At 39.1% G+C, this 27,031-nt stretch overlaps 2 protein-coding genes across 4 annotated transcripts; both read left to right on the top strand.

Annotated features, from left to right (window-relative positions):
• Nucleotides 1-1,619: 1,619 nt before the first annotated feature.
• On the top strand, nt 1,620-17,493 carry pir (pirin). Of its 3 annotated transcripts, none has more exons than XM_004543419.2 (10): nt 1,620-1,801; nt 2,835-2,953; nt 3,037-3,129; nt 4,610-4,690; nt 10,092-10,298; nt 13,044-13,128; nt 13,857-13,901; nt 15,279-15,361; nt 15,802-15,868; nt 16,002-17,493. In XM_004543419.2, exons 1-10 carry the CDS (start codon nt 1,681-1,683, stop codon nt 16,118-16,120), a joined length of 1,020 nt encoding a protein of 339 aa, XP_004543476.1. In that variant the 5' UTR covers nt 1,620-1,680; the 3' UTR covers nt 16,121-17,493. The 3 variants fall into 3 exon arrangements, with proteins under 3 accessions (XP_004543476.1, XP_004543477.1, XP_004543478.1); XM_004543421.2 differs by having other exon boundaries at nt 1,669-1,801; nt 2,857-2,953; XM_004543420.2 differs by lacking the exon at nt 15,279-15,361.
• An 89-nt stretch (nt 17,494-17,582) lies between these two features.
• On the top strand, nt 17,583-26,217 carry vegfd (vascular endothelial growth factor D). Its single transcript, XM_004543422.5, has 8 exons — nt 17,583-18,897; nt 21,818-22,022; nt 22,102-22,222; nt 23,663-23,732; nt 23,865-23,992; nt 24,081-24,193; nt 25,054-25,219; nt 25,948-26,217. The coding sequence occupies exons 1-8, from the start codon at nt 18,784-18,786 to the stop codon at nt 25,964-25,966; spliced, it is 936 nt and encodes a 311-aa protein (XP_004543479.1). The 5' UTR covers nt 17,583-18,783; the 3' UTR covers nt 25,967-26,217.
• The last annotated feature ends 814 nt before the right edge of the window (nt 26,218-27,031 follow it).

Raw genomic sequence — 27,031 nt, 5'->3', positions numbered from 1 at the left:
AAGGAGCCGTTGGCAACTCTACTAACCTTATGAATAAAATAAAGTTCACTATCAGTAACATCATAGCACCCACCCAGCTGTATAAAAACTCCGTCAAACTGGCTAGAACGCAGTATGAGTTATTGCAACTGACAGTAAAAAGTCAGCAACATGAAAATAAACTCCACCTAAACTTGGTTTATATCTGACCCAGATAGACTGCAGGTCATAACTTCTTACCTGAAGTTCAGTTCACCTGACACTCGGACTGGCGGCTGCTTCGGGTCTCTCCTCCTGCCTCCCCTTCCCTCGTCCACCTGTTGCCTCTGTGGAAGCCCCGTCATAGCCACCACCAAACAACGGAGTTATTTCTACACATCGACCTGCATCTGGCCAATCCACCACCTCTCATTGTTCATGCCATTACAAAAAAAATAAAAAATAAGTCACTGGGGATATGCCCGGTATGCCCGATGGCCAGTCCAGCTATGTTAACCTGCAACCAAATCTGCAGCTCCATACAGCAATGTTACGACTTAGATTATATCTTATAACTCATAACTCTTATGTTAGCTGCCCTCAGTAGCATACTGTCTGAAATATTCCACAGCTGCAATAATTCTTTAAGTGTTATTTTTTTCCTTGGTATTCTAATTTCACCGAAGTTTACTAAACTCAACAAACTTGATATTACTTACCGGGACATTTATTCTGTCCTCATTTTCTTTCACCGAAAAATTGTTTCCTGCAGTGCCATCTTTCGCGCTTGGCTCTCCTACCTTTGCTAACGTGATGCGCATAGCGCAGAAGCGATGCTGCATTCACTTACACTCGGATATCTGAGCGTCACCGTGAAAACATAATCGGACATTTGATATTTGATTGAATTTTATTGTTTTGCCTTTGGGGTGGCACCTGGGGTGGCCAGTCTGGTTTGGGGGGTGGCCTGTGCCCCCCCAGGCCACCCCGCTGGACACGCCATTGACTAGGTGACAAATCGTCACCTGCTACACGTCCGCCAACAGCTCCACGTTCTCCCTCTGTACTCGTGCCTGCCTGCAACAAAGCGAGCGCGAGCGATGTCTGTCTCGCGCTAGCAGCGCCTGTCCATCATAAATTTATCATCATATTCTGTATTATAATTTACTTTTTTGTGTTTGATAAGGTTTGTGGTGTTGCCGCATATGTCACAGACTGTATATTGGCTGTTTACACGACTCCACTTAAGACTAACTAAATAAGCGAACACGCGTGAGTCTGTATAAATTTATACGGCTCCATTTATACAGCCGTATTTTGCGTATCACGACGACAGGGGGGGAAAGAAGTAGTTCCTACCATTCCTAATTACTTTCTATTTTGTTCATGTTACTGATAAAATCCAAATTTTCCCAGATTACTAAAATATTGATATGTTAATATGAGAATCGATTCTTGAACATAAATATCTGCTATGGGAGGAGTCGATACTTCAGTATATTTCACGAAACTGCTCAACCACCTGCTGTTGGGATTTTTGAGGACTGCAGGAGAGCAGGTTTGAAGCAATGATTGTGGCTTGTGACCTATACTGCAGCCAGATGGCAGGGGGCGATAGAAACGGTTTAAAGAGGTTGAAAACCGCGCCCCGTGTGCCCGCAGTGGGCAAATACCTGCGCCTAGGGACACAACCGTTGCGGCATTTAATCATAAGGCTGAAAAATGATTAGTCATCCCTCCGCCCAAAACACAAACATACACCCGCTTCCGCCCCTGGCTTGTTATAGTAGGCTGCAATCTGAGCAGGTGAAGTTCCAGAAAAAAACTCGCTCCTGTCCGGCAGGTGAGTGTAACTACAAGCTAACAAGCTTGTATGAGCTGGATATAGCCTCTAAAAAGAAGTAGACGGCTAGTGCTTCTACACAGAGTGAGAACGGGCTTGTTCTTTACCGTGGTATGCTTTTTTTCTGTAAACGTCATTCTCCAGTCGCATTTAAACATTGCCGAAAGGGGTTTTCATGGCAGGTAATGCAGTACGGTGCGCCTTTATTTCCTAGAAAATGACGCAGTGTTGTTAAAGTTGTTCACTGAACAGAAAACAAGGGACTGCTGGTCACGTGATCACCAGACCAGCCTGCAAATCGGCTTCAAATCATCAACGGACATCGTTTCAGGAAGTGATCACACAACAGAGCCGGGAGCGAAAAGAGACGGCGTAGGCCTAACAAGGTCTGAAGAAGTATCAAATGAATACAGCGAAAGTTACAGGACCGAGCCGACAGCGAGAACTGATGATCAGCTGACCGATCAGCTGATCACTGCCGTCAGACTCTATGAGCTTTTCGCAGTGGCGCCAGATCAGCTGAGATCCTCCAGTTCGCCCAATCAAGTGTTTAAAAATCGGGGAATGAAATAGGGGCTATTTTGTCATATCTTGCTATTTTACAGTATTTTATTTCAGAATAGTCGCCTACAGCAGAGTTGAGGTTTTTTCTTCAGGATGAAATAATTAATAATCTATTTAAAACGTTTTTTTACTTTGAGACTTCTAAGTCATTTGAGACACTACAGTCAATAAATACAGATATATTTTTTTTAGAAAAGAAAGGTGAACTGAAACTTACACTGGTGCATTTTAAGAGTAAGGAAGTGCTTTAATAAAGATGGAGAGTTGAAATCTGAGTAATAGATATAAAATGAAAATTATTCACAAAAGTTATTACAAGTAGCAAATCAACAAATAAAAAAGGCATGTCACGGGTAAAATAAAGATTTTCTTCTTATTATTATCCTTTTTTTAGTGAATGCTGAGGTATGTTATGTATTGTTTTATATCATTGTTTTGAATGTTTATGTATATGTTGTATACGTTGTAGTGACTACCGAAATCTTCCCCAGAACGATGAATGTGAGGAGAGTGCAAAAGACAGTTCTGAGTGTGGAACAGGAAGAGGGGCTCGGCGCTCGGGTCCGCAGGAGCATTGGGAGAAAGGAGGTACGCTCTTCAGCTGTCATGCTGCTTGCTGAAAATGCACTCAACAGCACTCCTCAAACATATGCTGCATATTTTATTTCCAGCTGAGGAACCTGGATCCTTTTTTGATGCTGGATGAGTTTAGAGTGAGCAAGCCAGCGGGATTTCCAGACCATCCTCACAGAGGATTTGAGACGGTGAGGCTGTGTGAGTGTGTGACCAAAGATTTACAAGTTCCAGATTCTCAAGTTTGGGAATTTGCTGCTCTTCCTTCCTGCGTTTGGTCTTTCTGTTTGGGGGGGGGAGCAATCAGTTTTGTATTTTTCCTTTAGAAAATTATGAGAATTCTTTCAGTGTTTTACAACACTTAATAGACAAAAAAAGAAAAGATTTAAAATTTGCATTTTTAAAATCAAAATCTGCAACAGGTTGCAAAGCAGCGTATGAATGTACAACGTGAAAGTACTGCAGTTGTCAACCTTTCAACTAAACGTTGTCACACAGTTTAACTAGTACATCACCAGCAGGTGAAATTCCTCCTTTTGTCACTAGATGGTGACATTAGGACAAGGCCCAGGAGATAAATGTACCACCTTCATTTATACAAACATTATTTCAGGTTGATTGACCTTTTTAAAACATAGATAAAGTCCAAGGTAGAAAAAACACTAATATTTCATGCCACTGTAAAGTTTGCATAAACTCACCTTTTACCCAGAATGCTTTGCAAGGAAACGTGCAAAGAATCAAATGAAGAAAAAAAAATCCCCTATTTTGAAATGACCAAATGCCCCAGCTATTAGTGGAGCAACTTTACTTTTGTGGGAGAGGTTATTTTAAAATAAATGCCAAATATTTGTGCATATTTTTTTACTGAATTTGTGATCCACATTTAGAAGCTTGAAGGTCTAAATGTGATTTTTTTTAAAGCAAATTATTTTCTAAAAGGTGATGTTGTCTTCACCTTTTGCATTTTACTCATTAATCGTTTTATGGATCACACAAATTAAATATGAAGTAGCCAAAGCTCTTTCTAGAATGGATATCACAATTTACACAAAACATCAGCAAAGCTGCTACCATAGCTATGAATCAATGAAGTGTGGCAGGCTTGACTTGTGTCTTCATAGTCTTGAAAACCCAGACGTTGTCCTTAGATTGCCGGACTTCCCCCAACTTTATTTGATTTGGCAGATGCGACTTAAATCTCCTGGTGTGGGTGGACAGGACTAGGCTTCACTCCCAGCATGCCTTTCAGCAGGTGTGTTTGTACACACTTACATGACTTTTGAAATCACACAGCTGTGGAGACAGATCGCATGCAGTTCACTGCGGGAGCCCAAGCGTTCCTCTCTTACACAGATGTTCACCTTTGAGCTTTTGACCTTACTGTCAGTACTTCTCTTCCTGTCTACTCTGACCACTCTGAAAAAAAGTCCATATTTTTAAAAGTTCCTGCTTAAAAATAAGTGAAAACAAGCCTTTTTGTGTTAATGAAGCAAATAAAACAATGGTAGAGTTAATGAAAAAAAAAATTATGTTTTATAAAGGATTTTGCCAAAACCTGTTTAGTAAAGGTGCCATAAAAGGGAAAAACTCTAATCATGCCTTTTTTCAATTTTAACTGTGACTAAATACTGATAATGGGTGATTATGCTGTTTATATGTGTCTTTCAGGTAACATATCTTTTAGAGGGGAGCATAGCGCATGAAGACTTTTGCGGCCATTCAGGACGACTGAAATCTGGAGATCTGCAAGTATGGCTTTCTACAAGGGGACCTCTAATGATTTTTCATATGTATACAGTATACTGTTAAAGTGGTGGATGCTCATATTAAACAAGGTCAAAGTTTCAAATAAGGAGTTCTGCACTGGCAGGAGTATTCCCTCTGAGCTAAAAACTCAGACCTTGTTCAACAAATCATACACTGTACATAAAAGATGGAAAGAGCCATCATGATGTCACCCTTTAATTTTTATGCCGCGTTTTTGTAACTGACTTCGACTAGAAAGTTAGCCAGAGTTCATAAGTTACCAGCTAAGCTTGGCTAGCAAGGTACCTCCATATATGACATACCTACGGTGGCTGGGAAGTGCAAAGCGCAACAAATTAAAAAACGGCAACAAATTAAAAACAAATAAAAAATCCGCAACAAATTAAAAAACCACAACAAATTAAAAATCCACAACAAATTTAAAAAACGGCAACAAATTAAAAATCCACAACAAATAAAAATCCACAACAAATTAAAAATCCACAACAAATTAAAAAAAACGCAACAAATTAAAAATCCGCAACAAATTAAAAATCCACAAAAAATTAAAAAAAAACGCAACAAATTAAAAAACCGCAACAAATTAAAAATCCACAACAAATTAAAAATTCACAACAAATTAAAAAAACGCAACAAATTTAAAAAACGCAACAAATTAAAAATCCGCAACAAATTAAAAATCCTTGACGGAAAGGGATTGTCTGAAATACCGGAAGCGACACAACGATTAGCCTAATAGGGCTTTTGGAGAGTGATGTCGCGAGAGGGGGTGTGGCCAGGATTTTTGGTTGAGGCGCCATGTTTCTGGGCCGAACAAAGCGCTAGTGAAAGAGGAGCGAAAGTACACGGATAACCCCAGCTATGGTTCGTACTTGCTGTGCGGTCAGTTGTAAAGTTAGATCGCACGACCGGCAAGGGAATAAGGTTGAAAATGGTTTATCTTTTCATTCTTTCCCCACCTGGAAGCAACATGAGGCAGCTCATGTATCGGATGTTACCAAAAGAAGGCATCTAGTCTGGATAACAGCTGTGAGACGAGCTGATATCCAGTTCTCTTCCATCTCCAAATATCTGTTGGTGTGCTCCAGACATTTTCATTCCGGTAAGTTATGGATATGTTCATATCACTCTTTATCCGGTCTTTTAAGTCTGACATCACTAGCCGTGTCTTGGTCAAACTCCGCTGCAGGTCCATAAATCACACGATCACTGTGGCATCACGGAGTGTTGAAAAACTATCTAAAGTCTTTCATCTGTAATAAAATGATCAGCGTTCTGCTCTACCATGTGTAACAATTGAGTTTATCATCCAGGCATCCATGAAAACGAAATTAGCTGGAAGTTAGCTCGCTAGATTCCATCTAAATACAATATAGCATGTCCTAACTGAGGGATTTTGGAAACAAATTCAAACGTACAGCTCTGTTATCACTTCCAACATAAATGAAGACAGAAAACTAAACAGCAGTGACGTTTGTAGGGTTACTGAAGTTTGGCTAGCTGGCGTATAATGATGTGCTACGTGACGGCTAGCGACACAGCTATGTGAGCAATATATAAACACTCTAACTTTTTCCACTTGATAAAAGTTATCGTGAGGATTCTCGGTGGTCAGGAACAAATGTAATCTCATGGCAGGATGCTGTAAACGGACCAAACTTCAGCCAGGAGAACAACTGAGATAATCCATCCACAAGGATGAATAGGATTAGTCATTCATATACTGCTGCATGGGCTGGGCTGTAGCTACATCGTAAGGTTTTAAAAACTGAGCTTTCAAATGATTAGTGGTGATAGAAACAGAGGGAGGCCAACAGTGATCACTTACTGTTTTTAGGAGTTTTTTGAGATTAAATAGAAGACAATACAAAACTTTAAACATGTTAACAACACAAAACCCATATTAAACGCAGACTACTTTAGGCCTGGAAGCAGGATTTGTCACACCATCACTTAAAGACCAGATAGCCTATTAGTTTTCTTTTCGATGCACTCTGAGGTCATAGCAAATTAGAAAAAAAAAAACATTCTAATGAGTGATTTTGCAGAACTACGTTCTATTTATAGACTTGCTAATTTGGCATTATTGCAGCAAACCAGCTAATGAAATAGATGAAACATCGTGACTGGGTTCCAGCGCTACACAAGGGACCTGCTTCAAACATACCACCATGCCAATCAGATTACTTCTTCCATGTGAGGGTGAAGAGGTGACCCTTCTGGATAAGACAGTAAAGGTTTGCTGCCGTTTTGGTGAACAGTGTGGTAGTAAAACCAGGGAAAAATGAAACTTGCTCCTGTTAAATATTCTTAAGTCTTGTGCTGTATAGAATTTGTTTCCAAAATCCCTCAGTTAGGACATGCTATATTGTATTTAGATGGAATCTAGCGAGCTAACTTCCTGCTAATTTCGTTTTCATGGATGCCTGGGTGATAAACTCAATTGTTACACATGGTAGAGCAGAACGCTGATCATTTTATTACAGATGAAAGACTTTAGACAGTTTTTCAACACTCCGTGATGCCACAGTGATCGTGTGATTTATGGACCTGCAGCGGAGTTTGACCAAGACACGGCTAGTGATGTCAGACTTAAAAGACCGGATAAAGAGTGATATGAACATATCTATAACTTACCGGAATGAAAATGTCTGGAGCACACCAACAGATATTTGGAGATGGAAGAGAACTGGATATCAGCTCGTCTCACAGCTGCTATCCAGACTAGACGCCTTCTTTTGGTAACATCCGATACATGAGCTGCCTCATGTTGCTTCCAGGTGGGGAAAGAATGAAAAGATAAACCATTTTCAACCTTATTCCCTTGCCGGTCGTGCGATCTAACTTTACAACCGACCGCACAGCAAGTACGAACCATAGCTGGGGTTATCCGTGTACTTTCGCTCCTCTTTCACTAGCGCTTTGTTCGGCCCAGAAACATGGCGCCTCAACCAAAAATCCTGGCCACACCCCCTCTCGTGACATCACTCTCCAAAAGCCCTATTAGGCTAATCGTTGTGTCACTTCCGGTATTTCAGACAATCCCTTTCCGTCAAGGATTTTTAATTTGTTGTGGTTTTTTAATTTGTTGCGGATTTTTAATTAGTTGCGTTTTTTTTAATTTGTTGCGGTTTTTTAATTTGTTGCGGTTTTTTAATTTGTTGCGGTTTTTTAATTTGTTGCGGATTTTTAATTTGTTGTGGATTTTTAATTTGTTACGGATTTTTAATTTCTTGCGCTTTGCACTTCCCAGCCACCGTACATACCAGCTAATTAGTGCAACAGTCAAAGAAAATACTAAAATTCCGATGATTCAACTAAAATGTTCCACCAATGCCAAACGTGGTATATTTCAGCCATTTGAATTAGCAATGCCGAAGTTTTGAGAGACAACTAAGACTTTAGCTGACTCCATTTGGTAAGTTCAATATTTTTATCACAATTTAAACAAGAGTGCTAACAAATCAACACTCTATAGTTGTCATAAAAAGGGAAATTAGTTTTAGAGACCAAAACCAAACTTGGATATAGCCCTTATAAATCTGGAGATTTTATGGATTCATTCACTCTTCAAGACAGCCTCAAGTGGTCATTCAGGTAGCTGTTCTTTTTTTTTTCACTCCCACAGTGGCTTCATTTTCCAGTCCCAGAGGCTGCCAGTTGGCACTGATATGTGGATTTTGAACCAAGCACAGCTGTTTCCCAGTATATCCAGTGTTTGCGCTAAGCCTCTATTGACTATAGCCTCATATTTGGATTCAGTAAGGCAGGGGTGTCAAACTCAAATACACAGTGGGCCAAAATTCAAAACTGGAACAAAGTCGCGGGCTAACAATAATATTTATTGAAAAAAAAACTTCCTCCAGATATAAGAATGACTCTTTTCTTATGGACTCAAATAAGTTTTGCTGGAAAACTGAATATGGAACAAGCAAAGCTTAATACTAAACAATATATATATTAGCTGTATAATACCAGTAGGCCAGCTCTAATAGTAATTTGGTATGGCTTCGCGGGCCAAATGTAATTAGGCTGCGGGCCAAATTTGGCCCGCGGGCCAGAGTTTGACACCTATGCAGTAAGGCTTCAACAGTAGAACAAGACTTAAGTTTATGAGAGCATATGAATCCTCACAAAACTCATTACATATGCATTACAATGTTGTGCACTCACACTAATTGGATATTGTGGCCTCTGGGATGTTTCCTCTGTTTTAAAGTAGTAAAGCAATATTCACACAAACACAGCCCACTGACTCAGCTTCAGTGTGCAGCAGAGGTTTAGTCCGTTCAGCTGGATTTGTTCTAACCCACCCCGTGCACCCTCAGTTGGCTCTTGTGGGAGCTGCAGATGCTCAAACAGATGCCTGCCTGTCCTAACTGAAAATCTAGACTATGTAGATGAAAGCAGGTTTTCATTAGAGGAAGAGGTGAAGAAGCGATCAGCAAAGAAAATGTTTGAGAATGTTCTTGGGTTAAGTTCAGATACGATGGAGCGTCGTAATGATTTTAGATGGTGACTCATTTTTTAAATCCAAACCAGAAGCTTTGTTCTAAGTTACAGATATTTCATACCTATTTAATGATAACAGATATTATTATTATTAATTTTCAAATTTTATTCTCTGGGATTTCCTAAGGGTTTGTACTAATTTTCTGCTACATTTATACATTTTTAATTTTCCAGTTTACATCAAGTAACTGATAAATAAAAACCTGCATGATGAACACTCTTAGATAAATGATAAGTGGGCAGATATAGTTAAACAAGGTTGTGAGCTCAAATTTCTAAAGGAGATGAGGAGAGACTCCCAATCTAAATTTGCAATTTTTTTCAAAGTCTATCAGTGGTTCTAGTTCCTTCTGGGCTGTGCTGTGTGGGTGTTTTTTTGGGGGGTTTTTTTTGTTTAGGTGGCTGTCAAACAGTATTACAGGACACCCGCCTAGAAGAACCCAATAAATATAGTTGCACTTAGTTTAAGTTATATTTCATTATTTGTGTACATACACACTCTTCTATCTAAAAAACACACATTGGCATACTGGTGACACCAGACCAAAAATGAGGGGATCACCAAGGTTTCAACACATCCTCTCAGGGAGATTTATGTCTGTACAAAATTTCAACATCCACTGTCAGCTTTTCAAAGCTGTTTTTTCCAAAGTGATGAATCAGTCGCTGATCACCACCATCCACACGTGTTAGGCCCTACACCAAACCATTGAAATGCAAATAGTATCCAGCCCACCTCTAATCCAAACACAAAATTCAAACAGACAATAATAAACTGTAATTCTTTTCATTAGTCCTATCATACACATGCTTGCACATCATTTGTGAGTGTGTCTTTTGTACATGTGAATTATTTCTCCTTGTCCACCAGTGGATGACTGCAGGACGGGGGGTGGTCCATGCTGAGATGCCCATGTCAGAGGAGCCGGTAGTGGGCTTACAGTTGTGGGTTAACCTGTCAAGGCAAGAAAAGATGGTGGAACCTGCGTACCAGGAGCTTAAAGGCTCAGATATCCCCAAACCCAGCCAGGGAGGAGTTGCAGTCACTGTGATATCTGGAGAAGCTTTAGGAGCAAAGGTGTGTGCATGTGTGTTTGTTTTTGTAATTCATCTGCAGGGATCTGATGTCACTAAAACCTTTGTCCTACCAAGTCTATCAGACTACCACCCTAAAACTGGGCATGGTGTTTAGTTTCCTGTTAGCTGCTGATCTCATGATGATTGCTCATTTGCTGGATGCTTGAGGCAAAAAGGAAAAGCCTACAAACAGTATGTGGGTGTGTGTGTGCATCTAGGATAGGGGAAGGAGCCTGTTACTGCACTGTTTGACCAGAGTGAGTGTCTGAAAAGAGGAAACTACAAATAAGAAGCAGATTGTTCGGCGCTGTGAGGGTTGACTTGTTAGTTAGTTGTGGTTTGCCTTTGTGCTTGTTCTAATACTTTTGTGAACATCGGTGGAAGTTGATGTGGAGGTTGTTTAAGGAAGTGGGCACTATTGACACATTTTAGGTTAAATGTAAGACTGAAAGTGAAGGAAATTGATCCAACTAGTTGTTTGAAGTATGTGTTTGTGTTCATCCATGTATGTGGACTCTAATATACCGACAATCAGAATGTTTTATTAATACCAGAAGACATTATGTTGTCAGTGTTCCTCACGACAGTGAGAAAAGTAACTAAACAAACGAAATTAAATAATACAATATATTACACACTTGTACAGTGAGGGATTGTATAGTGAGAAATGATCAAAGTTCCCAAGTCCATAGTAAAAGGACTTGGAAACAGTTTGCTGCTTGTGATATACGTGTGTGTGTGTGTGTGTGTGTGTGTGTGTGTGTGTGTGTGTGTGTGATGAACAAGGTTACTGCTGGTAACATTAAATCCTCTGATGTGTGCTGTGTAAAAAGAACAGTTCAAAGAAAGCATTAAAAGCCTCAAATGACACCAACATTACATTTATTGGTTAAGCTCATCACTTTGGTCTCCTGCCATCGTATCTATTTTTTTAAACCGGCAAGTTAGTTTAAATTTAATTGTGCCCAGTTTTATTCCCACACTTTGTAAATGTTTTCACAATACACTTTTAATAGCTGTTTACAGTACAGCCTTCTTGGGACAGCAACCATGTCACAATACACATCTGGAACAAAAATAAAGAGACCAAAGTGGAAAAAATGTAGCCTATGACTGTTACTGAGTCCCTCAAAGTAAGACATAAATAAACAAAGTACTACATGAATGTGATGACATTCACATTTGAAGGAGACTTTTTCCTTATCTTAATGCATTTATGTCAAAGCACTAATCATGTGTCTGAACTATAGACTAACATAATTATTACAGTGGAATTGTTTTTCTGGTTAACTGACCAGTATTTGCTTGCTTTTGGCAATATTCTGGGTCTCTACTAACGTCTGAGGGAAATGCGTGAATCTTATATCCTCACATGCTTCACCAGCTATTTGTTAAAAATGTCTGCTTGCTGTTTGATGTTGAGCAGGAGGTGTAGCGCTCTTTTCTGTTGAAAACAACTGCCTGTTACAGATAACAACAATGGAGAAAGAGAATATGCAGCAGTTAGCTATGCAGCTGATAAACTGCAATACAAAACTCATAAAAACTGTGTTTTCAGTCATGTGCTGTAAGAAATTGTATTTGCGAGTATTGCACCGGTACGTGTTACATAGGTGCCTGGTGGAGTGCGATGTGGAGTCAGCTATGGTAAATTAAGACTAAGACTAGTCTTAATTTACCATAGCTGACTCCACATCGCACTCCACCACACCACCACAGTGGTTGGACTCATCTCAAGGGGGGATGAGTCGGACTACAGAGATGAGGTCAACAGACTGACTGAGTGGTGTTCAGTTAACAACCTCCAACTGAACACCACGAAAACTAAAGAACTTATCTTGGACTTCAGGAAGGGCAGAGCAGACCCGGCCCCACTTTACATTCACGGGAGCTGTGTGGAGAGGGTACACTCCATGAGGTTTCTGGGCGTGCAGATATCTGATGACCTCTCCTGGACTGCAAATACTACAGCGGTGGTTAAAAAGGCCCAGCAGCGTCTCCACTTTCTGAGAGTGCTCAGGAGGAACAACCTGGAGGAGAGGCTGCTGGTGACATTTTACAGAGCCACCATAGAGAGCATCCTAACGTACGGCATAACAACATGGTATGCAGGGTGCTCAGCTGCAGACAGGAAAGTACTGCAGAGGGTCATCAACACAGCCCAGAAGATCACTGGCTGCTCTCTGCCCAGCCTGGAGGTCACTGCAAACTCTCGGTACCTCAGCAGAGCTGGCAATATCATCAAGGACCACTCTCACCCCAGCAACCAACTGTTTGAACTATTACCGTCAGGCCGACGGTACAGGTCACATAAAACCAGGACAAACAGATTCAGGGATAGCTTCTTTCCCAGAGCTATCACCGTAGTAAATAAGCACAAAAACAATTGAACCTATTCCATACCGTCACTGTCATTATAGTAATGCTGCTATCCTGTATATATTGTACATACTACTGTTTGAGTACTTACGATTGTTTTTTTTGTACTTTTTATATTTGACATTTATATTTATTATTGAAACTTGCACCAAGGGAGTGGCACTCCAATTTCGTTGTACTCTGTACAATGACAATAAAGGCTATTCTATTCTATTCTATTCTATTCAAATATAATAACTGTTTAACAATTACTCAAATATACTCAAATATTTTATATCTTCAAACAAAAGAATAACTGTGTAACTCTCCTTGTTGCTGTCTTGCTCTCTCTTGTTTTCTTTTTCTGTTTCCTTTTTCTTTTGTTTAGTCCAAGATCTACACGAGAACTCCGACGTTATACCTGGACTTCAAATTGCAGGCAGAGGCCACGCATGTGCAGCCTGTCCCTCAAGGTAGGAAAAATTAGAAACTAGTTTCTCTAACATGAGTTGATAATAATAAAATTCTTAATCATGTCTTTGATGATGCTTACATAAACATCTTGTGGTCACTCTGGGAATGACGCCGTCTGTTACTGAACTATTGGTTCTCCAGTGTTGTTGCCAGGAGGGGACTGTGTTCTCCACAGGCTGTGTTGAATATTGGCATATTTGTAAAAGAGACAGAACAATGACTAATGCTTCTGGATATAAGAAGTGTTTCAAACTACTTTTTTCTAAAGCAACAGTAAAACAAACTCCAAACAAATGTTTGGCTTTTAAAATAAGACTTTTTAGAATAAAAATTAGGTTGAATCCATGATTAATAAAGCCTCTTGTTTCTATCCATGATACCACTTTGAGACTTGGTATTCTATAATCTTCAAATTTTCATATGTTCCTTTTTCCAATAAATAAATAAATACAAATCCTAGATCACAGCACAAAATGTAAATAGCAAAATGCATCTGCAAATAATTATAAGGCTTTATTTCATTAAAACATAAATGACCTGTCAAATGTTAAAACTGAGAAGTTGTGAATTAAATTAAATTAATGTCAGTGTCAACAACCTTTTTTCCGATGCCTACAAATGTCCAAAAACACAATAAATTCAGGTGGAGGTGAATTGTCTTTTAAAACAATTGACCTATTTTGTTATTACGCCTGTACTTAAGATATGATGTTTCTGTGCTTGACAGGTTGGACCACGTTCATCTACACACTATCAGGATCCACTCATGTTGGTAAGTTTCTTCTTTATTTGACTAATTATTACTTTCCTAATACCTATTTTATTGTTTCTTATTGTTTAACAGCTCAGATTAATGTAAGGAGATTGGTTGTGCTCCACCTGAATTCTTCTGAAAGTTGATCTGGTCATTTTTGTGTGAGCTTGCTGGCAGGCAGACAGCCTTTCGAGGGTAGTGCTCTGTTTGGATTTGTGCACTGGTTTCCCTCCTCGCTCGTCCTGGGGCCTTATCAACGTTACAAAAATGTGTGTGATCTCAGTCCAGCTGCATCTTCCTTTCAGCTTGATGGATATCGACTGTCACTCAGCTATGATCTCTTTAGACTAGATCACTGCAGGTGATCCAGCATCTCTGGAAATATAATAGTGCACCTGTGTGTAAAATACCACCATCTCACTGCTTGGCTTCTTATGCTGCGTCAGTATTCCTGTTTGGTCTGTGAACTATATTGTTTCATGCTTATTGAACAGCATGGTGTGATCAGGGAATTCCCCTCACATGCGAACAAACTCTCTCAGAGAATGAACTCATTTTCAGAGGCTTTGTTAGTTTGTTGAAACCTGTTGTGTTCTGTCAGAATTTCCCTTTTAATATCCTTCATTATGATTCAGTTGCTCCATTGTTACACTGCAGGGTCTCTCAGACTGGCTGTAATTTCGAGCAGATGTTTGATGACACGAGAGGATGAAAATGAGTTCTAAGATTAAAGAAGTTATTTGATTTTAAAGTCTCTAACTCTACAGGCAGTCCTCCCAAATCAGCACCAGCTGGCTTTGATGAATGAATCCAACACAAGTGGGATTGGCTGTGTTTCTCAGCATTTAGTGTTGGTGTTGCGAACAAACTGCTCAAGCAGGTTGAAAGTGTAAATGGCTGAAACATGGAGGTGGCAAATTTACTCTTTGTTGCTAATGATGCTTATTTCGACTCACAAGCCACAAACTTAATCACTTATATTTGTATTTTGTGTTGCTCTGTACATGATTTATGGCGAAGTACAATTCTATGGATGAAATGTGTACTCAGTTTCATTCGTCATAAGAAAAAATGGGATTAATGTGGCAAAATGCTGGGAAACTGTCACATTTAGAAATATAAATGAAGAATTTAACAAATATTATTATTATCATTATCAATATGTCAAACTTATAATATGTTTGAGATCATTTAAGGCATCTTAAAACAAGTATGAATACCTTTACTCAAAGCAAAAATATATAAACTGATATCAGTATAAAACGTGAGATCATCACATTGAATTGTTTTGCAGCACGGTAAAAGATACAAATATCACGCAGCTGAACTTGTGCTTTGCTTTTACTCGCTCACAAATATCATGCCTGGAATATTGGACTTCCCTTTCTTTTCAAGGCCCAGATGAGGAGCAGCAGCAGGTGGAGCCTCATCACACTGTGGTGTTTGGGGATGGAGACTGTGTCAAATTTGAAAACAAGGTTAGAAAAATGTCTTTCACCAGTAGTATGCTATGGGAATTTTCCACCCCCATGTCATCTAGTGGTGTCTGTGAAGGTTCTCAGTCATCCAGGTCATCGTAGTCAAAGGAGCTTGCGAAGAAGCTCTAGTGGTGATTTTTCTGCCTTTGTGAGGTGTTTTTAGTGTGAACTGTCAAGATGCAAGGTGCTGAACCCTAGATCTTTCCTCATGCAGTGTGATTGGTAGAAAGCACTTAAAGCTTTAGAATAAAGTGCCTTGTAAATGAGACTTGTAGTAAAAGTGCTATTAAAGCACCAGTCCATTTACCAATTGGTGAACATGTCTTTAGTCCCTATCTCTAAGCGGGGAGCTACTGACTTTGAATTGTGAAAAACGTTAGTCTGTCCACTTTAAATTCAAACAAATATTACTTCATTTCTTCTTGTGTTTTTTTCCTTAGGGCTCCGAGGTTTCCCATTTTGTGCTGATCGCTGGACAACCAATCAACGAGCCTGTGGTACAACACGGTTAGTCATTGGTGTCCTTTCCTCCATGCCGGCACAAAGTCACTGACAGACAAAAAAAGATGCTTTGTGTTTTTAGGGTATAGTTGATGTAACACAGCTGTGATGTAACACTCGTGTTGTGTCTGCTGTTCAGGTCCATTTGTCATGACCACAGAGGACGAGATCAGAGAAGCTTTCAGAGACTACCAGAATGGCAGAAATGGCTTTGAGAGGGCTCCAAACTGGAGATCCAAGATCAGGGATTCTGTTTGACCACCATATCCTGACACTCTTTTACCCCTCAGAAAACATTTGTTACTACAGAAAAAACATAAGGTGGTTTTAGTTTGGGATAATCATATAAAGATGGGAAAAGTTTAGTTTTTGAGAACTTGTTTTTATTTATTAATCTTTGATTTATGTGTGATTAAATTAAACTTGTTACATGAAATGACCACAGCAGGAAATATGCTTGTAAGAACTTCGTTGTGTTTTGGTACAAAGTAGCAGGGTTTGAATCATTTAACATGAAGTTAAGGTTACAGTAATGCAGTGGCCATGGTAAGAAGAGACACTGGCTATCAGTTTGAAACAGGAAATGGATAGACTACCCTGACCTCCTCACTCAACTGAGAGTAACTCTATAACACTCCCAGAGTTATTATGGCCACTACAGGTCACTGTCAAGTGTTTCAAAGGGTTGCTGTTTGCACAAACAACCTGTGGAGCTGTTTCAATCGGGGGGCAATCATTATCATTTATGTGAGAGTTACAGCACTGTGCAAAAGTCTTGAGCCACACCTCATTTCTTTATATTTTGCTTCCAAAGTCTGAACCAACAATTCTCCAGACTTCCTTGACTGTTTTATTTTTTGTAAAGCCATTTAATACTGACCAATTAATCATTCAAGAGATAAGCCAGTGTTGTTGTTACACATAACAGGCAACTTAACAAAGAACCTATTTTAAATTGGCACTTTGTTACTAGCAGCCTCTCACAAAAACACACAATTTATTCCCATTTTTGTAGCTGAATCTCTGAAAAATGCCAAAGAAAACATAGTTTGACAGACAGAAATTAGTAATTATGTACCAGCAAGGTGATTTCCGAAGAGGTATCAGCATGATGTGCAGTGTGTCCTTGAAACAAACTGCAGAAACTGGGCAAATTATCTACAGGAAATGAGTAGTATCAGAAAGTCATGTTCTTAAGAAATAGGAGAAAAACCTGACACAGGAGCTTAGAGATGTATCTGACCTTTCATTTGATCCATCTTTGGAAAGCTTTAAAGCACAAATTGACCTTCAAACTTGTTAGATTTGCCTTATACTGTATTTCCATGTATGTATAAATATGTTTCAGTAAATTGTTGCACCTATTTCCCATTTTCCTGGCAAAATATAAAGACATGAGTGGTGACTTCTGCATAGTCATAGCAGATTAATAGACTAGATGCCATGTGTAAATGCTCTTCTCAGATGTACTCGTGCTTTCTTTGGTGCCGGAAATGAAAGTGAAAGATTTAAGGTTTGATCAATGACCACTATAAGAATCATCCGTGTTATTTTACTGGTTTGTCAGCATTTCTGTCCAAATTTAACCACAATAAAAGTTTCTATGCTAAATAAAATGTACATTATTGCAAGCCTTGTGCTCCTACTTCTCTCCCCTTCTTGCTGTCTCTTCTCAGCCAGCGTCTGAGGTTCATTTTCCACAAACATCTAAACACAATTTCAATTCCCAGTTTGCTCTGCCTTCTCATCTCTCTCAACATCACAAATAAAAGTTTTAGCATAATATAACATGATAATTTGGGGGACGCTTAGCATGTGCTCTTGTCTTAGGATCACTGCTTTTATAAGGGAATAATTTAACAAAAGTAAAGTGAGATTCTTTAAATGTACTGGTTTGTGCCCAGTTAAAACCTAATAAACCACATGAAAGTCTTCAAAGCAATCCATAGTCATACAAATAATTGATTTTATTTATATGTCCTCACAGCACACATGTTGCTAGTGGATTACATTCAAAGACAAATGGGCTTGGAGGGGTGTGTGGGTGTGGTGTCTGTGAGACAGGGGTGGTGCCGGCATCTTGTTTCCCCTTACATGTTATAGCGGTCTGGATCACATTTAAAACACATGGTGTTGCTCTTTGGCTGTGTGTGGTTTGGCAGCTTCAGAAGAAAGGACATTGGTAGGGGGATTTAACAGGCAGGGGACTTGATCACTTGACAGACGGACATTAAAAAAGGGAAAACGGGAACACGAGGAACATAAAAAGCTGCACTTTGAGGCTGCAAGACCGGCAGCAGTGAAGGAAAGACAGGAATTCAAGCCTCCTGGAACTCAAGAGGCATCGAAACACCACAGCAGGAAGAAATGAAGACAGATAGTGGAGAATTTTCAATACGGATACTGTAACATAGCAGTTACAAGGAACCTAGAAGTCTGAACACAGAGGTTTTTGTTTAGTTTATCCAGCCACAGGCCTTTAAGCATATCATCGGCCTTGAATCTAAAACAGAGTGTGTTGATAAGAAGTCTTCAGGATAACCTTCATTTTCTTTTTGTCTGAGGTAATTTGCAAGGTTTAACTTGTAATAGCCTCAGCACTTAACTGGACGTCTCAACTTCTTATTAAAGCTTCAACAGGAAGAGGTGCTTGTTTTAAACACCCCCTTTCTCCATTTGGCTTGAGGGTGTCTGGGTGGCCGTGACAGGTTACGCCTGGCTCACGCACACTAGTTTTTGTCTGTAAGACCAAGAGTTTGTTTTGGACATACCTGGTCTGAGAGGACTTTGTGTTTGTGTGTGGTCTGAAGGACTCAGCTGGTCTGGGAAACCGAGTCAGAGAGGCAGCCAGCTCTAAGTGCTCTCTGCCAGCAGCATAAGGAACCAAGATCATATTGCTTCCTCAGAAAGAACGTCAAAGGATGATGATGAAGATGAAACGGACTCTGTGGAGAATTTCTTGCTTGGTGACTCTAGTGGTGGAGCTCAGCTGGATACATGTGGGCCACAGCGCACACAGGGAGGAAGCAAACAGGGTGAGTGCGGCACGTTTGTACGTTTATGTTCTGTCTAAACTATGAAAACATGTAAAACGTCTGTGAGAAAAAGTGCAAGTTGATCTGTAACTTCAGCTGATTGAAGTGAGCCATTTCATTTTTTTTTTTTTTGCTGCTTCTTTCCTTCTTTCGTCCTTGTTTTTGCCTTACAAACTTATACTGCCACAGTTACTGCGATCCCATTAAATTCACATGTGAACATGTTTATTTGCAGCTGAAACCACAATTGTAAATGTGCAGCTAACATGGTAGTTACATTTGAGGGATTTTTTAAAAATAATTTAACTCTTTCTTTTTTTTACATAATTTCCTTCATCACTAGTCATTTCCACACCAAAAAATTCAGCCTCTTTTAGGTACCCATCTTCCTTCTCTGTCCCTTCCCGTTTTTTTGTTGACGTCTTTCACATTTAAGTAGAAGCAAACCTGCCCCACCCTCCTCTTTTGTAACACTCTGATCCCATCAGAGGGTTTCGATCCATATAGCCGTCCAGAGGAAATAAACCGAGCACTGTGGAGCCCGTGACCATCCATCCTGCCGTGCCGCCACCCCTGTTATAGACCTACCATCTGGTGTCACGCTTTGACTTACACCCCACAAAAAATGGGACTGGGGAATTCCAAAATTTTAACTCAACTCTCTCCTTTCTCCTGCTTGGGTAGTTCACATCCTCTGCTCTTTAGTGTTTTACTCTATTTTAGCATGTCAACACAACAACAGAGCGCTAAAAATTGTAATCCTTTACAGGATTTACGAGGAGTGAGAAAAAAACTTGGTTGTGTTTCATAAAAGGTTACTCACATGTCTTATTCATTGTATTTTCAATTTATTCTGTCAACATCATCACTTCTGCGGTGGCATGACGTACAGCGTTTTGGTTTTGAGTCACAGCTGTTTATGGAGTTCCAAACAAAAAAAGTGTTCATGTAAGTCTGGCATATGCATGTTGGCCAACATGGGCTTAAATGGTTAACAAGGAAACCGCTTACAGGAAGCACAGTTAGGAAACTTTAAGCAGTCTTCAGAGGCAGGGAAATGTAACAAGCAAGTATTCTGTGGCAGCTGTTACTGAATTTAGTTTTATGCTCCATTTGGTTGTTTTTTAACCCAGTGCGTCTGACGCCACACTAGCAGCTCTCGAAGGATGTGCATACAGGATAGGCAGTGTTTTTGTAGAATGCTAACGGTGAAACGGCTAACATGCTAATGATCAGCATATGGGATTTTCCCAGGAAATCCTTCATTGTTCACTAAAAGTTGCTTATACCCCCATGTGACTGTCAAGATGTCGGAAGTTGAAAGTATGAAACTTTGCCAAACATGAAGTGAAAAGAATTAAGTTACTCCTATAATTTATTGGCAAAGATTCATTTTTGTTGCAGTTTTGCACCCGTATACCACTACAGGGGATTTTACATCAAAGAATCAAGATGTGCAGACTGTCACCTTTAATTCAAGGAATTTTACAAAACTTTCCTAATTAACAGACATTTTTATGAATAGTTCCCAATTTTAAGAGGCTAAAACATAACTGAATAATTGACTGACTTTGTCTAGTGGATTAAAAGAAAGTATTTCATTAAATGAAATTGAAAGACAGATCAATTTTTTTTCCGCGGCAGGCTTAGTGTTGGAGTACAGAATAAATTATAAAAATAAAATTCAAATGTCGGCTTAGTCTACATATGCATTTCGTATAAATTCAGCAAGTAGGTTGCAAATAGGTGCTCTGTTTAAGATAATAGATTTCTTCTAGTAGAACAACATTAGTTGTTGTAAAATTGTTTGCAAACAGAGGGAAAAAACCAAGTTGGTAACTTTCATCTAATATATGTTTCTTACCGATCACCAGGGAAACACAGACATTTGACACTAATGAATTACTGTAGACCCTCCTACTATTCATGCACAGAGATCAGCTGTAGTATCAGCATTCTCTGAAAAACCGAATCAGTATCTGGTGACTGAATAATCCATACCTGTTGATCTCTAATCTAGATTTGCAGCATAAATTACCATGGTGTCTAACACTGAGCTACCTTTGTAGTACAAAAAACCCAAGGTTAACCTTGAAGTTTACCTTGAAGTTACTTGAATAGGAAAAAAGTCCACAATCAATAGACTCATAAATGTAACTGCAGTGTGAATACAATGTGATGCAAACCACTGGTCACATTCAAGAACATTAAATACACAATTTGCCTTAAAACATCTACAAGAGCCTGATCAGTTCTGGTAGAAACAAAATTCTTTAGACAGATGAAACCAAGATTAACTAAGGATAATGGGAAAATTGGATTTTCTTCAGTGGCCTAGTCAACCATCTGGTTGGCAGTTAGGAAAGTCAAAACTGAAGGCAGAAAGACCCCAAAACAGGGAGAAACTGAAGGTGGCTTCAGTAAAGACCTAATGCAGCACATGATGATGTTCACAGGGTCCAGTCTTAAAGCATTCATTGACTGCAAAGGATTTTCATCCAAGTATTAAACTCAATCCTTAAATTCTAGTACTTTCGTTTTGAGCCTCTAAAAATGGTTGTAAGCCTCAAGCAGTTACTCCAAAACTTTTGTCAAACCCCTTAAACTGATGCTCCAGGTCTGCACTTCAAACACATTTGTGGCGCTAGTGAGGCAAAAATGAGAAAAATTAAATAAATAAATAAATAAAAACAAAATTAAGGAGCTACCTGTATTTTATCTTTTAAAGCATGGTGTCTTAATTAAACTTGCTGAATAAGAAATTCCATTTATCACTGAGGTGGCTCTAATCATACTTGTGCGCTCCTCCTAATAGATCTAGTGTACCTATTTAAGCTATATAAATGCCCAGTATTGGATCGATTTAAAACCTCCATCCCAAAACAACCAAAGATCTCAAATAGAATGTCTGTCATTGCAGCAAGTAATCCAACAGTGGGAAAGGAAGGTGCGGTCGTCCTCGAGCCTGGATGAGCTGCTACGACTCGCAGACTTTCCTGACTGGAAACTGTGGAAGTGTCGACTTAGACTACAGCAGCCAGAGACCCTCACTTCTCCTCTCTCAGTGGGGTCACACCGTTCCACGCGCTTTGCTGCTGAATCCTACAGCTTGGAGATTCTTACAGGTTGATATCTACATATTTCGTGTAATGTGCAAGGCTTTATGTTTTATTTGCATTGAAACATTGCATTTTTCCTATTAAGCCATAGACGAAGAGTGGCAGCGTACACAGTGCATGCCCAGGGAAACCTGTGTTGACGTGGCTAAGGAGCTGGGCACCGACCACTCAGTGTTCTTCAAGCCACCTTGTGTGTCTGTCCACAGGTTTGTTTAAGATGGAGCATGAATCCAGAAATGACACCAATAACAAAAGGGATCATCACCGTATACACTGAAAAAACTGAAAGGTTTTCACAGGACTTGTGTAGTTCTCATCATAGCATTTCAATCAGGTTAAGGCCTGGTCTTTGACTGCAACACTTTTCTTTTTCATCCTTTCTGTTATAGAGTTGTGCTTGCGATCATTGTCCTGTTGCATAACCCTTTTTGATCCAACTTTTAGATGTTGGACAGATCGCTTCACATTCAAATCTCTATACAGAGACAGTGTTGGGAAAGTTACTTTTAAAATGTATTCCACTACAGATTACAGAATACATGGCCCAAAATGTATTTTGTAACGTATTCTGGTACGTTACTTAATGAGAGTAACGTATTCTGAATACTTTGGATTACTTAATATATTATCATTATATTAGTATTTTACAACTACATGAATGTACTCTTGCTGTGTGATTTATTACTATTACTGAAGGTTATTTGCCTTAACAATACCAACTACATTTTTAAATCTTAATATAAAATGAGTAACAGTAGGTGGACATTAGGTAAGCCTGCACTGTTTGCAGCGATCTCGTATAGAAAACTATTCCGCGCGTATATAAAACAGGTCCGCGGCTCCGAACCATAGTAAAGGCACCTCTGGCTAATACGTTGGGTACTGTGTCGGGCTCGTAGCTGACAACTAGCTTTACTTTGTTATCTGGGTCAGCTTTGCTAGCAAGAGACAGAGAGAGAGGCGTTGAAAGACTGCTCTAACTGAACTTATTGTTTTGGAGGAAAAACAATTCATAAGGCTATGCCCTGCTAACCTACCTCAACAGCATAGCCTTATGAAACAGGAAAAGACCGCCATGTAATCCATTTATTTCAACAATTAATTGTATTCTGAATACCACCTTTTTAAATGGTAACTGTAAAGGAATACAGTTTTTATTTTGTATTTTTTTGTACATATTTTGTATTTTAAATACGTATTCTGTTACTCCCCAACACTGTATAGAGAGGAGTTAATTAGACTCCAGTTCTGCAAAAATGCCTCCGTGCCTTACAGTAACTGACCTCGGACTCAGTGTCCTGAGACATCCACTCCTGGAAGGATTGGCAACAATCTTGAATGTTTTCCACTTGCGAATAATCTTTCTAGCTGTAGAATGGCAGACGTCAGATTGTTTGGAAATGGCTGTATAAACTTTCCCAGACTGATGGACACCAACAGTTGTTTCTCCAAGAACATTGCTGATGTTCTGATGCATTTACTAGCACATCCATTTCATTTTGGCAGTTTTGGTCCTCCATACCTGTTATATTTTATGATCATTTAGACATGAAGAACTATCTTCAAACAAGAAAAATGATAGGTGCTCAGTCCGCGTACTTGGAGGTGCATACATTTCACTTTACTTGTTTTGCTGCTGCTGACAGATGTAGTGGCTGCTGCAATCAAGAGGGCGTCACCTGCAGAAACACAACTACTGAATATGTCAATAAAACTGTAAGTGATCACATCTCAGAAGACTAAGAGATTTTCTTTTCAGTTATCCTTTAATTACACCACGATTTGTCATCAGTCAGTCAGTGAAACCTGCATATTTGTGATTATGTGTGTGTATTTTTATATTATTAGGTCCTCAGTGTAATCCCATTCAAGTTTGTACCAGAACCTGTGCTAGTAAAAGTTGCGAACCATACAGAGTGCAAGTGTTTGGAGCCTGCAATAATACGACGGAACGCTCAACCTCACAGGGGCAATGGGTGAGTCTCAAACCCCACTCGTGTCTCTCAGCTGAATCTGTTTGATCTTTTGTTTTCCTCTTTTTCAAGTGATTTTGTTTGTTTGCAGCTGTGCTTTGGGCCAGCTGTCACAGGCAGAGGACTCCAAGAGACTGTGTGCCAGTGGATTCATTTGGGACTGTTCGTCTGAAAGATGCATACCTTACCCTTCCAGTACACCGGGTATGCAAACATGTTCCTGTCGTTTCAAATAGTTCCATTGTTAGGATCAAATGTGTGGCTGTGAGCAACAGACGGGACTGGCATGAGATCCCACCTTACAAGGTCTGATTCTCTGTTTGTGTGAACTAGTACTTCAACATCGAATCTAAAAAACTTGGGACACTGTAAAATGCAAATAAAGGCAGAATGTGATGATTTGCAAATTTTCCAAACCCATATTTTCACAGCACAGACAACCTATCAAATGTTTAAACTGAGAACAACTTTTAAACATACATAAAATACATAAATACATAAAAAGTTTAAATTATTTTGAAATTGATGCAGTAGCACATCACAAAAAAATGGGAACGCAACCATGTCTGTTTAGCGTCCACTCTTCTTTTAACAACAATCTGCAAAGGTCATTAAAGTGATGAGTTCAGCTGATGGATATTTGGGAGAGGAATGATGTCAATGGGAGCATATGTGGATCTTAAAAGTACATTTCAGATGTGCAAACTGACAATTCCTGAGGCACTAATGCACAGATACACCAGCAGAGATGGAGGCTTTTGAAATGAGCACTGATAACAATCCGGATGGATTAGCTAATATTTTCTTAAAATAACTCATTTTTAAACTCAGTTTAAATATTTGATATATTTTCTGTGCTCTTTTGTGAGTAAAATCTGGGTTATTTATTATTAAGATTTTATTTACATTTTACACATAATTCCAGTTTTTTAAATCAAAGTTGTAAATTCATTTTTCAGCAAGGTGATTATCAAAGTATAACCCTGTGACAATACAGTGATTCAGCTAATTGTGTCGTACTTTGCTTGTGCTCTAAAATTACCTCATTATTTTGTCTTTCTTAGAGCTTCCGCTCAGTTCGTGGATGCCAGATTGTGAGATAGACGTGGAACGCTGTGACTGTCTTCCTAGAACTGAGCCAACACTCCAGTCAAGAACCTCCCATCGCTGTCAAGTGAACTCCTCTATCTGTGCCCACAAGCATCAACGCTTTGACGAGGCATCATGCAGGTAGACCAGGGAGGGACCTTAACAGTATGCAAATTAGTCTGGGACATCTCTGTTCAGGTTTTATCTATAAGGGAAGTTATCAACAGGCACTCATGGGAGAATTTAGCCTCCCAGAAAGCTTCATTGGATAATAATTTTACATTTCAGTCACAGTTTCCTTGGGTTCAGGCAATAAAAATAATTGGTTTGGGGAATGATTATGGTTTGGTTTAAAATGGCCCATTTGATTAGATCTTATTGGGAATTGCTTACAGAAAACCTTGAGGGCGAATGTACTTACCGCTAACCAAAATGCTTCTGTTCAGCAAAAAGTATCCCCCCATTTTCCAGCAAGCGAGCAGATTCACATCGGCAGCAGCCATCTTTATCACTGCCACAGTGATTAGCCCAGTATGGGCAAAGATGGGTGAGAGTTTGTTTGAGCTGAAATGATGTGCCACAGCAAATGGCACATGTCTCCAAGGCTTGTCTGACTAATGATGGGTTTTTCAGATATACTAATCTGCAATGGAAAGTATCATTACACATATAACAAGCCAGTCTCCAAACAGAAAATACAGAAATTTTGAGATGAAGATGACTAAAACACAAGAGAGATGCTGTATAAAGTAAAATGTTATTCCTAGCAGCTATTTATGCAGGATGAATGTCAACATCCACTCCTGCTGAGTGCAGGTTCATGCAGGGTGAAGGAGGCGTGAACTAAACGACTCCTCTTGTCTTCACAGATGCAGATGGCCCAAGTAGACGTCCACTGTGGAATAAACTACAACGACCTTCCCTCCAAGGATGTTTGGAGGCAGAGAAAAAAGACTTATAATTTATTTACAGTCCTATTTATGCAGATCACTTTAACTAATTATATTAGCTCACATGACCATGTTAATTGATGTTTAACATGCTTAATTTTGTTTTAATCAATGTGTAAAATTGAAGATTTGTACATTTGTTTTATGCACTGAATAGTTTATATTAAAAGACTATTTTTATAATTTGAACTTAATGTTTGGACTGTTTCATAAGTAACTAAAAAGTGTTTTGTTCCTTTTAGGTACTGGTTAATTTTCCCTATTGAAAATAAAGACTGATATAACCAGGAATTACAAGTTGCCCCAGCGAAATAAGACAACCTCAGCTTGTCTTAGATATCTATTTGAAATGTTTTTTAAACATGTCACTCTTAAAAAATGCAGTCATACAGTCAGCAACACCCACTGAGTCAAGGGTTGTTATTTCAGATGCATGTTTAAATCCCGACTATCTTGTTCCTTTGACTTTAGTTCATGTTTTTAAATATTTTTAAATATTCAGTCAAAAATAATTAATTAAAAAAATATTTTGTGTTAATTTTTTGTTTTAATGTCAGCATAGCCATGTATTAATCTGTAAAATAAAACAGAAAGCATTTGTCATATAGTGTGGGAAATGTAAATTGTGACTGCTGAACCCTGTAATTAGTGAAATGCAGGGCCCCTGCATGATGACCCAAGAAGTTTCAAACTTAAACGCACATGAATATGTTTGGCCTGTGAGTTCAAAAGCCCTTCTCTTAACTGCTATAACACAGTGGTTCCCAAAAGCATCACTACTTCCACGTCTAATTGTCTGTAATGGAGGTGGAGTAAACCGGATCCACCTTGGCAAAACACTGATCCTGCCAATATTTGTTCGCTCGGTTCAAATCACAGACAAACTGTATCCCACAGTTGTTTTTAAACCCATTTTGCACAGAGAGACATTTTTTGAAAAATATATTGATAACAATGTTGAATATTCTTACACAGTCAAAACAAAACAAAAACAACTATACGT

Source organism: Maylandia zebra, linkage group LG1, assembly GCF_041146795.1.
Source record: "Maylandia zebra isolate NMK-2024a linkage group LG1, Mzebra_GT3a, whole genome shotgun sequence".
Classification (NCBI taxonomy): Eukaryota; Metazoa; Chordata; class Actinopteri; order Cichliformes; family Cichlidae; genus Maylandia; species Maylandia zebra.
The sequence above is the reverse complement of the archived record's forward strand: the minus strand, read 5'-3'. Positions and strand labels throughout refer to the sequence as shown.

What these genes read in the sequence shown, in the direction of transcription:
- pir (XM_004543419.2), top strand. Translation starts at nt 1,681, where the DNA reads ATGATTAGTCATCCCTCCGCCCAAAACACAAACATACACCCGCTTCCG. An exon ending in CTCACAGAGGATTTGAGACG is followed by an intron (nt 3,130 to 4,609) that starts GTGAGGCTGTGT and finishes TGTGTCTTTCAG; the next exon opens with GTAACATATCTTTTAGAGGG. An exon ending in TGTGCAGCCTGTCCCTCAAG is followed by an intron (nt 13,129 to 13,856) that starts GTAGGAAAAATT and finishes TGTGCTTGACAG; the next exon opens with GTTGGACCACGTTCATCTAC.
- vegfd (XM_004543422.5), top strand. Translation starts at nt 18,784, where the DNA reads ATGATGATGAAGATGAAACGGACTCTGTGGAGAATTTCTTGCTTGGTG. An exon ending in CCTTGTGTGTCTGTCCACAG is followed by an intron (nt 22,223 to 23,662) that starts GTTTGTTTAAGA and finishes TGCTGCTGACAG; the next exon opens with ATGTAGTGGCTGCTGCAATC. An exon ending in CTGAATATGTCAATAAAACT is followed by an intron (nt 23,733 to 23,864) that starts GTAAGTGATCAC and finishes TTATATTATTAG; the next exon opens with GTCCTCAGTGTAATCCCATT.